The sequence below is a fragment of the Chenopodium album genome, chromosome 27 (genome assembly GCF_948465745.1).
Source record: "Chenopodium album chromosome 27, dcCheAlbu1.1, whole genome shotgun sequence".
NCBI classification, from domain to species: domain Eukaryota; kingdom Viridiplantae; phylum Streptophyta; class Magnoliopsida; order Caryophyllales; family Amaranthaceae; genus Chenopodium; species Chenopodium album.
In genome coordinates, this window is record NC_137860.1 from 36,064,182 (window position 1) to 36,081,935 (window position 17,754).

Below are 17,754 nucleotides of genomic sequence, written 5' to 3' on the forward strand. Positions count from 1 at the left end.
GACAACACCACAACAAATATTATGTATAAACCGATTGCACATCAAATACAAATTTGTTATATACATCAACACCACATATATTTACATTCTTTAATTTATACCTTGATAGCATGATGTATTGATGTATAACAGAAGTTACAAGTCAAAATGTTCATAACATGATCCACTAAGGGCATGTTCACATTTACTGAACTGAGCTGAATTGAACTGAATTAAACTGATTGGAGCTGAATTGAACTGATTGGAGCTGAACTAAACTGAACCGAACTAAATTGAGCTGAAATGAATATTTTATGAGAGAAAGAAATTAAGAGCTGAACTGAACTGAACTGATTGGAGCTTAACTGAACTGATATTAAATAAATATGGACAGGCATTAAATTATTTTCGATCATTCATCTTATTCTATACAAAATACATAATTTCTGGTACAAATCATATTCAAGATTTCAAACTAGTGTAAATTATGAGTAGAATTTGCTTGATTTCCTCTTTCTCATCTTTTCCATTGCTTGCTCCTACATGCTCCTACCGCAAGATACTCACTGCCTCTTATATATCCACACTCCAATTTTCAAACACTTTCTTTTTCCTTAATTAATTTGTTAGACATTTTTCCATATTTTCTTTATTAGGAACGTTCTTAAGTAAATATATTTATTATTTCCTCAAAAAAAAAATTAAATATATTTTATTAACTTTAATGTGATAATTGATAAGCACTTGATAGTCACGTTACAGCGACTACCAAAGGTACGTATTAGTTTGGTTAACAAATTTCTCACCACGTGTGGATACCTTTTGTTCCTCCTTAAGTTATATGAATTCTACGCATATAATTGCACTAATTATACTTCTAATCATTGCTCTAAATTATGTATAAATAAGTTTGTTTAGTAGATAACGCTATGAACCTGTAGGAAGTCGTGTCTATATTTTTCAATGCAGATGTGATCAAAGGTAGTCCTAAGATGACTTGTTATATTATTGGGAGATGAATTGATGCGAAGGTTATAACCACTTGATAACGTTGAAGTTAATGTTTCGAATTAATAGTGAATTATTATATTGTTCAAGGTACTACGTATTACTACCTCCGTCCCCTTTTGATAGTCCCTTATGGGCATTTTTCACGGGAATTAATAAACATAAATAAGAATAGTAAAATTACATTGAAAAAGTAAATTGACATTGGGTATGCAAAAAAGTAGAGAGAGAAATTAATAAAAGTACATGGGAAAACAAAATTTACATGGGAAATTTAAATTTGCACAAGTATTGTTGCAAATTAGAGGAAATTTTGGTAAAAAATTAATATTAATGTTTGTTGGAAAAAACAAATGGGGTGAACATTTTAGGACAAAAATTTGTCCATAAGGGACTATCAAAAGGGGACGGAGGGAGTATATCATTAAAAGAAAATCGGTTGAGATCATTTTAATTATTTGAACGGAGAGATTACAACCACCTTGAATCTTGCATAAAATGGGAAAAAGGGTAATCACGTACGGAGTACTATGTAACAAAATAAGTACCAGTATGTAATACGGAGTGCTGCTTTATTTTTTGGTATAAGTAGGGCCTATTCTCTTACGTTGAAATTCAGTTCAGTTCAGTTCAGCTGAGTTCAGTTCAATTCAGTTCAGTTCAACTCAGTTCAGTTCCGCTCCTAATTTCCTTCTCTTATAAAATATTCATTTCAGTTCAGTTCAGTTCAGTTCAGCTGAGTTCAGTTCAGTTCAGCTGAGTTCAGTTCAGTTCAGTTCAGCTGAGTTCAGTCAATGAGAACAGGCCCGTATTATGGAGTATAAAAGGCAATAAATTAGATACAAGCTGGTCTCTACATCCCTCGAGGCTTTAACCCATATGCAATTATTCTCTTTCTTGCTTCTAACCATTCCAATTACCAATTAAACCAGCTTTGTGTTAAAGGTTTGAAAGCCACCTTTATTACCTAATACAATTATTGACCTAGTCATCTGTATAATAAGACTTTATATTAAAAATATACAAAGCACTTCATACTTGTATATTTAAAACTTTTTTTTGTTGACAGCTTCATACTTGTATAAAATAATACCATGTGATATGAATATATGACTATGCCAAAATAAGCTGATAATGTTTCATTATCAGAAATCATTTACCTATTCCAAACCTGTTCAACAAGAAAACTTCACAGATTTTTAATTCGCACTAGAATTCAAGGGTAATACTGACCTCAGTGACGTTGAAATTGCACAAAAGGGACGTCGAGAATCTTGTCAAGCATTAATCTATTATTTGTCCTAAAAACAGCTTACACGCGCTAATAGATTTTTTTAGTTTACTGCATTCATCTCAAAACCATCATCAGCAACTGTTAGCTTACATTTACAACACATTCACAAAACAAAGTACCTATATTGATGATGGCATATCATACATTCCAGCCTCAGACCACCTAAGACCTAATCTAGCTTCAGATCAACAAATTGTTTTATCGGAAACTTAATCCTCTTCTTTAAGACTGATAACGGTTATATTATCTATAATTAAGATATTCACTTGTATAGCCAAGTGTCATGAATCATCATAATGATGGTCTGTCTCGTCATAAATCTCCTCCTGCAAATAAACCATTAAACCAATTCCCGATAGGTTCGTCAAGTTAATCAAGCTAGTTTATGACAAATATAGGGAGTAGACAACATTAATTCAATTACCTGTAATAGCTCTTCAATGACATCTTCCAAAGTGATAATCCCGATCGCTTCTTCTTCATCAGGCTTTGGCAAAGGCTGCTCAACCTCTAAGATGTCTGAATATATATCCCTATTCCATTTCTTGGCCCTAACTCCCTTGTTCGATTTGTTACTGTTTGGGAAGCTCTTCCACTTGTAGAAGTTTCTTTTCTGTTTCAGACTCTTTGCCTTCTCTAGAGTCCCCTGTTGCTCATCATCATCGTCAATGACCACCTTCACCTCTTTCACTGAATCTACATATAGGACAAATGGAGTAATAATTATTACATGTTCATCTCCTCCTACTGACAGATGGTTTGTTAAGCTTTTACAAGCACCGAGGAAGATTCAGAGGCAATTGACAAAAAAACTGTCTGGCTATATAAGGGGTTTTAAGGTTGAACCCAGTCTTTTAGGATAAAGGAAACTGACCTGTGCAATGATTGATTTTTTTTTTTTTTTTTTTTTTTTTAACAAACAGGAATTCAGTATCCCTCAATAAAGTTTGTAAGGACGTTCTAGTCTTTAATGATTAAAAGAAACTCATTATTAATGAAGCAGGTCACAGACCATGAATTACCTCCCACAGAATTACCATTGACAAGCGGCACCTCTGGTTTGCTCACATGCCGAATGACTACTGCCATGTGGCTGTGGCCTTTCTGAAACTCATTCAGAATGTCATATAGAGGCAATGTTTCAAGTACCCTACATAAGAGACACAAATATGAAAATCTACATGATAAAATGCAAAGTGCACTTATTCAATAATTCGACATGTAAACTTGGGAATCTACCAGGAGTTAAAAATCATATAATCCCTATATCTTTCTATTTAACATGAACCAAAAAGAGACTTGGTGGAAAGTAGGTCCCCCTTTTTTTTTATAACTATTTTGGTAGATAAGAAAAAGTTGTTAAGAGATACATGGATTACTCCATATATAATAAGTGGTGAACCGTGCAATGGAATAAGGGTAAAATAGAGAACTTCCTTTGCCATACAAGAAAGAGAGCAAAAATAGTGAGTTAAAGGAAAAATTGGAGGGAATAATTTTAATCGCTTTGAACTTTTGAGTAACAAAAGTCACTTGAATGAAAGTCACTTCACATACCTTGGAATTTTGCGAATTGTTACACTCTTCAAAGGTATTTCGTCTTCTGGATCAATAGTTAACAGATTTTTCACCTGAAATTGTTAAGCAATCATTATTAGAAGTCATACTGCAGTATATATTGACACACAATTAAATTACAAGGTTTGCCCACACAAAAAATACAAAGGACAGCAGACCACCTTATTATCCACCATTGCTCAATCACACACTTTGAAGCAAAAGATTTTGGATCGAATGTGATAACTAAATGTGCATGGGTTCTGTTGCTACACTTGGCTAGAGAGATATATTGGTGTCAGAGTGTGAAAAGAAAGCAAGTTCACATTGCTACCCATTTAGTGCATTTGATGCAATATAATTGGGAGGATTTGCAGATATTCATGTTCAGGAGGTTTTGTCCTCTGCTTCCATACTACAATCTCCATACTTCATTTTCTTATATAAGGTGAAATCTAAATTATTATGGTGAGATCTTTCCCTCTATTTCCCTATTCTACACTGTTATCTCATCTATGCAATATTAATTCGTAATAAAGTTTGTAAGTTCATACTGCCAAATATGGGTCATCTCAATTCTCAAGAGCAACAGAAAAAAAAAAGCTGTAGGAATTACAGTAAAACCAAATTCAATGCAGTGTTTATGGGATGAAGCAGCAAAGTTGAATGAAGAAAACAACAGTAAACGTACCAGAACAAGTCCAATAATATTTGTTTGCTGCTCATAATATACTGGAATTCGGCTATGGCCATTATCCAGAATTGCGTTCATCGTGACCCTGGAAAGGAGATACTATAAGCTTACATATAGCTATTTTATATTCCTGAGCAGGGCTGATGAAAAAATACACATATACTTCGTATATGTTTATTTATATAAATTGTGATGACATATTGCACCTATCCAATGTGGCATTGATGTCAACAGCAAATGTCTCAGATATAGGAGTCATTGCGTCACCAGCTGTCTTCTCCGACATTTCTAGCGCTCCAGCAATAATAGTAGTTTCATCGTGCGTTAATTCGCCACCTTTTCCAGCCTGGTTTCAACAAATAAAGAATGGATATATAGTTACATGAAGGATCGATATATCAAGGCAATAGTCGCCATACCATTAGAGCTGCAATAGAACATAATAGGCCTTGCTATGATGAATGACACCGTATACAAAACATCCTATATTGTTTATTATAAAAAATAAAAAAAAAAACCTGTTGTCACATCCAGTAGGAACAATTGTAGTTTTAAGACACTCCACGGTGTTTACATGAAGGTTATCCGGTCAAAATCCCTGATCCGAAGGTGGAAGACCTCGCTCAGGTTAGGTCTAAGCTTTCTGCTTCTTTGACCATTGTAACCTCATTAAATTTCCTCCCAAAAGTGCTCACTTCAGTTGGTCTTTTCAGGAAGGGGTTAGAATGCTTCCTTGCACAACCATTTTTCTATTGATTGGAATGAGCATTTTAGGAGTTCATCAACTTGTTCTATCTAAGAAGTTTACTTACCTTCTTCAATTAGGAGCCACAGTTGTTGTTAACCTCTGAAGTTGAAAAGAAGTGTAGCTAGAGAAAGATTGGGTTCTATAATTATAAGATATCTTGTTAAAGGTAGGATTCCATATTTCAAACTTTCAATCAACATATTTCCCCAGAATCAATCATGTTTAAACACTGGATAGCAGTGGCTTGGGCATCTACAAGTCTTCGACTATAAGAAGGAAATACTGTGGAGGCTCAAATTCACTAATTAAAGAACAGGTCCATTCTCTTAATGACGCTGATAGAAATAACAAAGCACAACTTGATATACCGATTCAATGCTTGAAGAATAACTTAATTCCCCAGTCCAAACCAATTGGAGGTCCAAGGTACTTCCAAGCCTCTTTGGTTTTAACAGGGTACGTTGCTTTTCACATGGAAGGGAAAATTCTCAAAGAGATCCACAAGTAAAATGAAAAGTCAGCAGTGCTAGACTGCAAGTAGCAGTATTTTTTCAAACATGATGAAGAATCAGCCAATGACATCCTTGTTCTTATTCCTAGATGCTCTATTTCTGTTGTCCTAAAAGGTTTGCTGGGTTCAGGATCAACCAAATACATGTAATAACTTGGAATGGATGGAAAAAGGGATAGTTAAATGTGTGGAAGCTGATCCCTTTTTAAAAACTGTGTTTTTTAAAGGTATAAGATTGAATCAATTTTGTGACATCAGATTTTGATGGACTAGAAATGATGACTTTCTGACATCAGATTTTTTGCATCGTTTCTCCATTCTTGATAATGTGGATAAGATCATTAACTTGGGGGCATTAGCAATCCTTTTTTTTTTTTTTTTTGTTTGAATCAAACTCTTATTTTATAGGGAATCAGGGATGACTCTTTTTCAACCCCTCCTCAACAAGGAAAACACCCTAGTGTTTTAAGACACTTTTAGCCTCTTCTCATTGGATTTCACGATCCTAGTTTATCTGAGAGAAAAAGGGGTATGGGTTCCTACAATAATAAATTTAAAGGAAAAATCATAAGAAAAGATTATTTTATAATCAAACACAGACCTCATTTCCATGGAAATCGACAAGTGTCTTCAATTCAGCTCTTCGGAAAAGAGCCACATGTCCATGCCCTAAAAGATAGTCTAGCAGCTGCAGGCGAGAATATTAACAAGCAATCAACATAATGACATAAATGTCCATGAAATGATAAGAAACTTCAAAAGAATCTCCAGAGTAAGCAAGTTAAACTAAAAAACATAAGAGAAAACATGAACCTTGCTTATAGGATAGGCAACAGGAAAGCAAATCCAAACAAGAACACGAACAAAAGGTGCTACTGTTGCACCAATCGCTAAACCATGTCGAGAACAAACTGACTGTGGTATAATCTGCATTTGCAATGGAACACCGATTAAGATCAATAATTTAAGAAAACGTTAACATGAAAGGAAATATACTTGTTTGTACAAAAACGTCAATTACACAGTACTCTCAGACAAAAATACCCTTGATCAGGAAACAGCTCTACTTCCAATCAGGTATTTGTGGTACATATAATCTATGAAAACTGGAAATTTATCAAGGAGAGGGAAATCACAGTTCAAATCAAAATCCCTAATGACTAAAAGCTTTCTTTTCAAACAAGGTTTGATCACCTAAGCAGAATGGGTGGAATGCTATAGCCTAACATAAACGGCAGTACAAAATCCACTCTCACTGACAATATCTCTTTCAGAATTATGCTGTTATAGTACTCTCTCCCATCCAAAGCATAGGTCATCTAAGGTGAGTTTTCATTGTCTAACATATAAATCATTATGCAATACAAATATAACATTGATGTCATTCTTTATACTGTCAATAAAAACATTCCACTTTAGTTAAAACTTTATATTGATTACCATGTGAAAAACTGACAATGTCAATGCAGTATTAGATAAAATTAGTCAAAATCTTTACATAAATGTGAATATTACTAGCAACTTATATTCTGGATGGCATAGCAAAGTCTCAAAAACTAACCTCGCCAAACAGAAGTATCAAAGTAACTGAAATGAGGATGGCACCCCAGGCTGTAACCAAACTATCTAGAAAAATTGGAAGTGCCTGCAAAAGTAGGGTTTGGATTTTTTTAGCTTGTAATTTCTACAAAGTTAGTGCGTTAGATATAATTAGGAGCTTGAAAGTACCTCCATAGAAGCAGCATTGCAGATAAGCAGGGTACAGAGTAGTAGATGCTGATTTTTTACAACAGGCAATATCTTCTCTATCATGAGAAGAGGGGGAAGTTTTCATTAGAAGCAATATAAAGTAATTATGAAGATTTAAAATGATAGCACCAAAAACAAATTGTAAATATAAAATTAAAAAGCTTTAATATTTCTTAAAACTAGTAGCAACATACTATTACCAAAGAAAAGAAGTGATTTATAAACCACCTTTTCTCAACATTTGGGTAATCTATAAACTGAGACATAAACCAAGCTATTATTCAAATATTCTTTAGCAACATACTACCTCCGTTTCCGAATGGTCTTAACATTTAGTCACTTATCGTGTTGGTCCATTTCCTTAACACTTTAGGCTAAACACATACATTAGCACCATAGCCCTCATATAAGAAGATAAGATATATCCAATTAACTACGAATTACAAGTGAATCCTAGATAACTGAAACAATTCAGTTGAAAACAAACTTCCAATATTCCTTTTCTTGCACTTTACATGCTTTATCTTCTCGGAGTAACTCTTTCCCCGAAAATTAATTAGACTTAGGATACTATTGCACGATAAAAAGACTGGAGCCTAGGATATTTGCAGTTTAAATCTAGCCATCTTGGAGCTGGCTGATTATCAGAAGTTCAACCATCTTTATCAAGGCGCTAAATTTGCAAGAAATGTACAATTTTTCTAATATGAACACTTCCTCCTCACAAAGAGCAATAACCTACATCACATACACATCAGACATCACCCCCTTCCTCAAAACATAAGCACATATAACAGTTCGATATCGAAAAGAACAATGCCTTTGCAAACCAAACCAACCAAAATCAAATACCAAAGCCTTTCAGTTATCAATTTAAAAAAAACTGTACCTTTTCTAGTAATTTATACCAGCTCATGTTACTCTTAACTAAAAATCACATGAAATTGAATAACCTAACTTTCACCAAATTCTCCACAATTTAAACAAATCAAACCAAAATCATAATCAACATACAAAATCAAGCATACCAAACATAATTTTCAAAAGCACATGAAATCATAATCACAGCATTGGCATAATTATGCAACTAAAATAAAAAATTAAGAGAAAAATTAGTAATAACAGAGTAGAATTGGAAATTATACCAGCATGTTTACGATCCTTAGGAGTACCAGACTTAGCAAGAACTTCGAGATCAACAAGACTCATTGACATGAGCCCTAAAGTAAGACCAGACATTAATCCAGCAAAAATCACCAGAAAAACGATGATTCCAATATTCACGAAGAAATGCGTCTGACAACATGTATACTCAACCGTCATTTTCTCTCTCCTCCAAAATTGTAGTAATTAAGAAATTAAGCTGAGAAATTGAGAAGCGCCATTGTTGCAGAATTTGAAGAAACCCTAGCTCTGAAAGAGGTAGTAATAATGGTAGAAGTTGCAGTAGCAGTAGCTTATACGGAAGCGGTTTGGAGAGAGAAAATGAGTCTGAAATAGCGACGTGTGCTGCACAAGTGTGGATGACAAAGCTGATTGCGGGTGCGCTGTGGGCTCTTTAGTCTAAAGTGTTCCGGTTTTTACGGATCGATTACGGTCTTTCTTTCGACTTTAATTTTTTTTTTCTTCTTCTTTCAAAGACGAATTGAGTAGTTTGTTCGAGTATAAATGTATAAATATACAAGTAATTAAATTTTTTTTTGTTGATGTAGATGGTAGATAGAGTCAATTTTGGTCTAAAGTTTTGAATATCATCATTAATATTTTTATGATAAATTTTTTAATATACTCGTCCTTTGTATAAATTTGTTTTGATTTTGAATTTAACTTCTAATAAAAGCATAATTTTGGGTTGGATTGTTGGAATCCTATTCCTCCCCAATTTCAGCATATATTACCGCTATAACAGATTCGAACCGCTTAGAATAATATCCAGCGATACAGTAATGTGAATTTGAATACACTATTATTTGTCGGTTTATCATTGTGTTATGTCATTGAATAAACCTTATGCATAACTGTACAAGATAGTTAACAATTGGTTTGATAGATTAATAATAGCAAGATCATTTTTGAAATTTAGCACCCACTTGTGGCATAAGCATCCGGTTTATTCTGGAATTATGCTTAGGCAACCAGCATCACATGTTCTCAAACTATTTTAGTAAGATTCTTCAAAATTTTAATTAAAAAATCTTAATTATATAAGCTTCTATATTTAAATTTCAGATATTTAAATATTTTTTCTACCCACATTGACATCATTGGCTTTTTAGTTTTTACTATGTTAAGCATAGCACATTAATTTTGTGCAATTTCTAGTAAAATACGAGCATTATAAATCCTAATTGATAAAGTAAAATCATCTCATCAAGTATCTTGCTGCACATAAATCATTCTATAAAGATATACTCCCGAGATTATAATAGAACAAGCAATAGTTAAAGCCGTGAAGTCTTAGCTTTGAAGCTCGCCTAACTATTTGAGGGTGGTGTAGAAGTAGAGTAACTTTTTACTAGGTACGTTGTGAATTTGTGACTTTTTGAGATAGTATGATTGTAAAAATTTGACTTATTCCTTACATTACCTAAGTTTCAAACTCTTGATGTAAGAATGAGAATATAAAGGAGAAGCCCTAACCCATTAAGCTCCCCTAAAGCTTTTAATGACCTCTCAATTAAGTAATAGCCAAATAATCAAAACACAAACTTCCAATGTCCCACCAAAAACAATACCCATACCCTTCTTTTGTTTTTTTGGATCACTTCTTGCTTTTTGCATGAAAATTACACCCTTTAGAAAAATAGAATAAAGTCACCGATTTTTATTATATTCTAAATCTCATCATCATAAAAACATATATAGTTGATAAAAATAAAAATAAAAATAAAAATAAAAAGTTGTGATAATCGACTAAGCTAGATATTAAACAAATTATATGGCTGAAAAGTGGATATAAATAACACACCTATTTTAGATTTGTAAGAAAAATATAGTGTCTTAAAATGTGAAAGATTTAGACAATGTGACAATTAACATTAGATGGAATAATATTAAAAAAAAAATTGCTTAACATTCATAATCTTCCATCATTATTTTATCTATTTAGTTTTGAAAAAAAATCCTTAAAAACATTTAAATAATCGCGATAATGTTATTCTGTATTATCTTAAGCAATCAAAGTGAGTGTAAACGATTATTATAATCAACAAAAGCATATTACGTAAGCATTCACCGACGTTGGTTTGATATAATTTTTATTGTGCTTGCATGTTCTCTTAATGCTTTAAGCTGGGATGTTATGCATTATCACTCAAGAATTGGAACACTTGGATAATAGGATGCCCCTTTACTTAGTCGGCAAAGCACTAATAAGATACGGAGTATGAAAGATTTAAAATCTAATCTACACCATGCCCTTTATCAATCAAGTTTGGATAAGATAATAATATCGTGTCGAGCTTACATGCCTTGGCCGTGGTAAGCCGCCGTGGTCTAACCCACTAGCTACATGTCATACAGAGTTCTCAAAAGGACAACCCAAGTCTAGCCGAACCCACATGTCAATGTGCCATTGTGTTGTGCTTGTGAGCCTAAACCCAAATTTATTTGTGTTAGCGTGCAATTGTGCTAAGTCATACTGTGTCTTATCGTGCTTTTCCAAATTAAATAAAGTGTAGATGGGCACACACAAATTGTGCCAAACATGCCATGCCTTATCTGTGCTGTGCTGTGCTGCAGGCCAACACATTGACATCTTTAGGTGTGGTAGTGTGGGACAAGGGACCTCAGTGACTCACATTAGACAATTTGGCAGTTAAAGAATGATAAAAAAATTTCAAGAGATGCATTCTGGCATTGAGAAAAATGAGTGACAACATTCCCAGATTTACCTAAGCTAAATTTCGATTACAAGATTTGGTAATTTCTTCACCACCGTGTAATATATTTATACTCTGAGCTATGCAGTAAGGAAAAGGGTTAAGTATCACTCTCACATCAAGCCTTGTGCCCTTGTGTAAGTACACGATCCTTGCGAACTCAAGGATATGCTTTCAAGTGGAAAATCTGACAAGATGGCCTGTATGAACGCTTTACTGCAGCCTGTTCAAACTTCTTCGTTGCAGCTTCATTTTCCTCTAGACTTGTTTGAACAAAATATCTAACCCACCAAGTAGCGCTCCTCAATTTGGCCTTGACAAACAAAAGATCAGGGCGTTAGTCTTTACTGCTATTGGCAAAGCATATAAATTACTAAACTAATAGTAGAAATATATTGACTAAACACTGGCGAATAAGATTTCCAAGATAAAAGAACAATGGGTGCCAACATATCACAGTACCAAGTTGAAGAGATTTTCTGAAAGGTGGATCAGCATCAGATACACATAAGATATAACTGGCCACAAAATGTTCACGCAGATGTACATTATGGCAATTTATGAACAATGGCATACCAAACATAAAACTTACATCTCAATCCTGCACATGGAATGAGCAAATTTTGAAAATGAGCATGCACCATATATACACTAATACTCTGTACTCCCTCTATCCCTAGATATTTAGCCACATAGGCCACTTTCTACTGTAAGTAAAAATATGAACTTCCCCATATTACTCTCTATACGGATCCTTCCCAGTGTGCTTCAATGAAGCACAAGATTCAATTGGAATTTATTTGGACAAGTTGAAAAGATCTTGACCCGTGGTTCCTTCTACTCTCCTTTGACCTTACCCCAACTCTTTTGGCCATTGGCCCCCTGCCTGTACCCTCTTGCGTCACCCCAAAATCTTATAAACAAAAAGACGAGAAAATGAAACGAAACGAAGTATTCCAGTGCAACCTAACTCTTTCACACAGAGCTTTTATATCAGATTTTATATAATTAAACCCAGCTAGAGACGTACAGTGCAACAGTCTGAGCCAAAGACTGAAGGAAATCTGTATTACAAATACTGAAAAAATGATCCCTTCTACGTGGCACAGAACTTTGAAGTTTGCACAAAGTATTGAGAAGCAGTGAAGTACACGATGCAGCTATGATGCCTTAAAATGGCATAAGGTATAGACATATAGTGATTCCCATACAACACTCAAAGATGAATCTAAAGATGAATCTGTGCTGAAGCAATCAATGCAAATGATGCATTGAGGCATGATACTTTCTCTTATTGTTATGTTCCTTCACAAATTTAATTTTAAATCTAACTTTTAAAAATAAGACATCAGTTGTCATTTACCCAAAGCGAAGGGACAAGGGGTTGTAGACATGAGCAATAGGTTAAAAGAAGATCAAGGTCCAATTTTCTCAGTAAGAAGCAGGCTATTCGCCACCATAGTTTTACAAACTCTAAGCATTGAGTCAGAAACAATATAGCTTTATTTTCAGTATCCACTTCATCAGTGCCCCACTTCTAACTGTTAACAAATTGGGTATACTTGATCTATTCAGAATATGGACAAAGTAATATCCTGAAAGCCATCATGAAATGGATCACACTTTAACTATAAGAAAAAGGAAAGATCTGCCCAATAGAAGAAAAGTACAGGAAATTAAGGATAATAAATGCATCACTTACAGGACGACCAAATTTGGATAGTTCAGCAACCTTGGGTCTCTGTTGTCGTCCAGGATAACCTATTATACAGGAAGACAAATCAGCAAATTTTCACTAATGAGGAAACATGATAGATTTAAAATGGGATATTTTAACCACAAAAGATCTATTTGATTTCTCTCCCACTTGATGGGTTACCTATAATCTTTTATCTAAAATTGACACTTGACAATAACTGAAACATACAGTACTTGATTTGATGACCACAATGGCCATACTTTATCATGTGTTCACACTATGTTTTTGCTCTCTCACCAATATTATCCTTGCCAAGTGTACCAATCAAACTACAAAGTTGAGAAAAGAGATGATGAGAGTATCCATGCATGTTATCATTTACCACCACATTGTTCAAAATGCTTTATGTCAATTATTCTTTAAGCATATACGTTTTCTTGTCTTCAACAATATATAAAAGTTACAAAATCCACCTTTAAGTTCTTGCGTTGTCTCTTAAATTGAAGCTTAGCTATTAGGATCTACAAAGTATAACTTAATTGCATACATATGTCTTATGCCCTATCACCTATGTCCTCCTTGCCATGCATATGTCTTATTGCATAAGTGCTCACTGAATCTATAATATGCTGATCAGATGGAATCTTCTGTAGCATAGGCTTTTTCACTCTAGAAAGGACATTCCGACAGCCAGTGATCATACTTAAGAGATAAGGATCCTGTAACACTACTACTCATGGAAAGTATAAGCTTAAAAATTATACTTCATAACTTATAGGTAAGCCAACTCGTGTTCCATCACACTTCCAGAGACAAAAGAACAAACATAACCTTCATCATATATTAATTACCTAGTCATGCACTTGATCTAGTACTGGAAAATGACGACAGATTCAAAAGGTAACATTGGGTGTTTGAGCAGAAACTAAATAAACTTGTGATGGTTTAGATCATTACCTGTGAAAATAACAAGACCCTCAGAAGCAACCCTTGCCAATTCAGGAAGTGTTCTGTTAAGGTATCTAGGAGACAAATAATCCAGCGCATCTGACACCATCACAAGTGAAAATGATTTTGCACGGTATGGAAGAGGAAATTTGATATCAGCAACCCGCACAATTGCTTTGCGCACAAGTTTTTGGCACTGATTATCAGCATCATCAATGTCATATGGTTCCACTCCCCATGCTTCAGTGCCGTCTTCTTTTAATAGCTTAGACACTACAGAACAGGTATCAGGGCCTACATGTAATACTTTATGCATGCTGTCTCCATATGCTTTCTTTAGAATAGGTAAGGCCTGTTGCAGCTCTAACGTGCATGACACACCACCTACAGAAATGCAACAACATGGTCATATACTGGAATAGTTTCCAGATCATCAGCTTGCTTCTTCTCTATTCTCCTGGCTAACAAGTAGAAAAATTTGGCATTACGAAGAATTTGCTGCATACAAGAGAGCTAAACATATAACATATTTAAGATATCATGAAGTTGCTTTCAGTGATTCAAGAAAAATATACATGTTACTCTGCCACCCCTCCAAATAAAACAATAGCAGTGAGACTAGAGTCCATGCTACATTATTTCATCGTCCATTGGTGCTTAGTAATTGGATACCCTAATTATCCCTAGTGTGTAAATACATGTTACAACTATGTTTAGAAATGCATCTTAGCAACTGTCAAATAAAAACTGTACCCATTATAAAGCGATTCTCATTAGGAAGTGCGCACACAAACAAAAGCAATACCACAAGTTATTTTTTTTATCAGTTCGGTGTTAACCTACACACAAGAAACCAAGGAGTGAGTTATAGAATGCAAAGCTACCTTCAAATTTACTCACAACATCAACCCCTCTTGTCCAACCTGCAACATATGAATGGAAAAAGTTAAACATTCATTAATAAATCAGAGGTGAAGGTGTAAATGAAAATAATTGAAAGTTATTCACAAAAGCATTAATTAACAAGTAATACAATACATTACAAACCTGAATTGCTGTATGAGTAGACAAAGAAAAGGATTGTACCCTGAAATTGATAAGAAAGTATAAGAAATTTCTTTGAAAAGGCATGCCTGCATAAGAAAAAGTTTACTGAAAACAACATTCAGATGGAAATGTACTTTGTTCCCAAGAAATATTGACATGAAGCAAAGAAGGAAGCAAAAAAGTGAAACATACAAGAATATTTATTTCACAAATTAGTTTTTAGTCATGTCATTTCAACATTAACTATCAATAAAAAATGTAACTTAAAAAATAATTTAAAAACCAACATGAAATACGCCTAATACACACAGGGTGTCAAATGTTAGTATAAAAAAGTGCAAAACCTACTTTCAAATGGCCATGCATAAAGAAAAGAGAAGTACCAAAAGCACAAGACCTATAGTCAAAAGAGGTGATGAACGTGACTTTGATTGCACTGACCCTCCAAAAGATATGCTCCCACTATCAACTAGCCGCCGAGTAGGATTTACAGGTCTGCGTGACATTGCAAAAAGTAACGGCAAAGATTATGGTATGCAAACTTGCAGTACCCTAGCTCCTGCCAGATAGCAGAACAAACAATCAGATTAATTTGCAGGATATAATCAGGGCATGTCAACATTAAGTGTATAATTTGTTGAATAAAGGGGATATCATGTTATTATATTGGCTAACTAGATGTGCCATCTCAGGTAGATATCGCATCTCATACCATTTCCCAAGGCTTGTATTGAGGCTCCCATCTGGAATAGGATACATAGCCATAGTCTCTAACCTTAGAATTTGATCGACAATTCTACTCCTCTATTCTAACATGGCATCATCAATTACCAATTATTTAAGCACCTCCCTTCATATTTACTGCCACTGTACTATTTCAATTACACTATCAATTATCAAAGTACCAATTAATTCGAGATGGAGGAATCATATGTTTTGTTCTGCTTTGAATACACAACAAAACATGGAGGCCTATTTCCAAGTTTTCCACAACACAGTCTATTGCCATAAGCTATGGCGCTCTAAGCTTCACTAAAGCCATACAGTATCAAACTATCGACTGGAAACACATTCCCTAGCCAAAAACAGAGGAGCTACATAGTGCCTAGTAAGATGTACATTATGATTTCTATCCAGCAACTTAAGTTCCCAAAAAGATGATTTTCGAAACATCTTCCACCAAATTCAAAAGCAGCATTAGTTCTATTCCCCGCAAAGAAAGCAGCTACTTAATTCTAATAATCACTGAACATCAGAGCACCATAAAGTCTCTTCACCATAAATTTTTAACCCTTCTCGTCTTTTCATGCCACTCCTTAAACACATTTCAAACTCGTTTTCCAATGACAACAATAACTTAAATTTTTTAATTTTTTATACTACCTCCGATTTTTTTTAGTTGCAACTTTGGAATATTGTATCTCTCTCAAACAATACCCAAAGTTGCAACTAAAAAAAATCCGAGGTAGTATTTTAGCATGTTTATGAATGACATGATCACTACACATTACACAGCAATAAAAACCAGCCCAAGCTGCGCATTTGCAGCAAGAAACAAACTATTTCATCGCAAACTGCTCCCTCGTCCCTCCATGGCTCCATCCCACTTTAATACGCCACATTTACACGTTCCGTGTAAGAAATTAGCTAAAAACACCATAACCATCATTGGTAATTGTTAAATTTAGATTTCAATGTGTTCTCTGTATATTCTTCTCATTCACAATAATACGGCCGCTACAATATATATAGCTAGGTATACTTGGAGGGCAAGGCCAAGTATCCTAAGATAAGTCACAAAATATTCTAGGAAATATTTACACAATATTCACACATATCCTTATTTCCTAAAATATATCCCAATACCCCCCCTCAAGTTGGAGCACCCAAATTTCCAATGCCCAACTTGCCAAGAAGAAACTCAAATTTTACCTTTCCCAAGGCCTTGGTGAAGATATCCGCCAACTGTAGTGTTGTAGGAACATAAGAAGGAGATATAGTACCATCCATTATTCTAGGAAATATTTACACAATATTCACACATATCCTTATTTCCTAAAATATATCCCAATAGTAATCTTTAAAATAGAGAAAAAGCAGGCATTTTTCAGGATTGCGCAAAATTTCACAAGCAATTTAGGGTTTCAAGCTGTAATCAAATCCCTCAAAATCAGAAACCCATATTCAAATTATTTCAGTTAAAGAAATTCCACAAATTGTATACAATGTCATAAACATACAAAATCATAGATAATGAAATTTTAACCAAAAAAATTACAATCAAACTAATAGAAAAGGAATAAACATAGGAAGAATGCGAACAATATATAATCAAGAAATTGAAAAGATAACATTTAATAAAGCAACAAGCAACAATTATCAAATGCAAAGAAAAAGAAAATGGGGAAATTAAATGAAATAAATAGATATAAAAGGAAATAAAACCTGGAAATGATTGATTAAAAATTTGGAAATCTTGGATATAATAAATGACGAGGATTCGTAATTAGATCTGAGGCTTTCTCTCTCTCTTAACTTGGAGCTCAAAATTTGAGTGAGATACTTAAACAATGGAACTGTTTTAACGCCTTGGCCCAAAGCCAAAATTTTCAACTTATTATTCGATTTTTGTTGTTTAT

At 34.1% G+C, this 17,754-nt stretch overlaps 2 protein-coding genes across 2 annotated transcripts; both read right to left on the minus strand.

The window, feature by feature from the left end:
- Window positions 1–2,261: 2,261 nt before the first annotated feature.
- On the minus strand, window positions 2,262–9,059 carry LOC145621408 (DUF21 domain-containing protein At2g14520-like). The gene is made up of 11 exons (XM_081676143.1): window positions 8,686–9,059; window positions 7,520–7,596; window positions 7,353–7,436; window positions 6,605–6,718; window positions 6,393–6,479; window positions 4,739–4,878; window positions 4,530–4,617; window positions 3,839–3,912; window positions 3,304–3,431; window positions 2,706–2,977; window positions 2,262–2,607 (listed from the first exon to the last, which is right to left on the minus strand). Exons 1-11 carry the CDS (start codon window positions 8,861–8,863, stop codon window positions 2,563–2,565), a joined length of 1,287 nt encoding a protein of 428 aa, XP_081532269.1. The 5' UTR covers window positions 8,864–9,059; the 3' UTR covers window positions 2,262–2,562.
- Window positions 9,060–11,365: 2,306 nt separating this feature from the next.
- Window positions 11,366–17,717, minus strand: LOC145619501 (putative pectin methylesterase CGR2). Its single transcript, XM_081674203.1, has 7 exons — window positions 17,561–17,717; window positions 15,499–15,674; window positions 15,116–15,155; window positions 14,953–14,991; window positions 14,078–14,452; window positions 13,124–13,182; window positions 11,366–11,734 (listed from the first exon to the last, which is right to left on the minus strand). The coding sequence occupies exons 2-7, from the start codon at window positions 15,619–15,621 to the stop codon at window positions 11,582–11,584; spliced, it is 789 nt and encodes a 262-aa protein (XP_081530329.1). The 5' UTR covers window positions 15,622–15,674; window positions 17,561–17,717; the 3' UTR covers window positions 11,366–11,581.
- Between the last annotated feature and the right edge of the window lie 37 nt (window positions 17,718–17,754).

Excerpts from the sequence above, each read along its gene's own strand:
- LOC145621408 (XM_081676143.1), bottom strand. The coding sequence starts at position 8,863 with ATGACGGTTGAGTATACATGTTGTCAGACGCATTTCTTCGTGAATATT. Across the intron at positions 4,618-4,738 it reads ATCAATGCCACATTGGATAG|GGTCACGATGAACGCAATTC; the intron begins GTGCAATATGTC and ends TCTCCTTTCCAG. Across the intron at positions 2,608-2,705 it reads TCATTGAAGAGCTATTACAG|GAGGAGATTTATGACGAGAC; the intron begins GTAATTGAATTA and ends GTTTATTTGCAG.
- LOC145619501 (XM_081674203.1), bottom strand. The coding sequence starts at position 15,621 with ATGTCACGCAGACCTGTAAATCCTACTCGGCGGCTAGTTGATAGTGGG. Across the intron at positions 13,183-14,077 it reads GGGTCTTGTTATTTTCACAG|GTTATCCTGGACGACAACAG; the intron begins GTAATGATCTAA and ends CCTGTATAATAG. Across the intron at positions 11,735-13,123 it reads TATCCAAATTTGGTCGTCCT|GCCAAATTGAGGAGCGCTAC; the intron begins GTAAGTGATGCA and ends TTGTTTGTCAAG.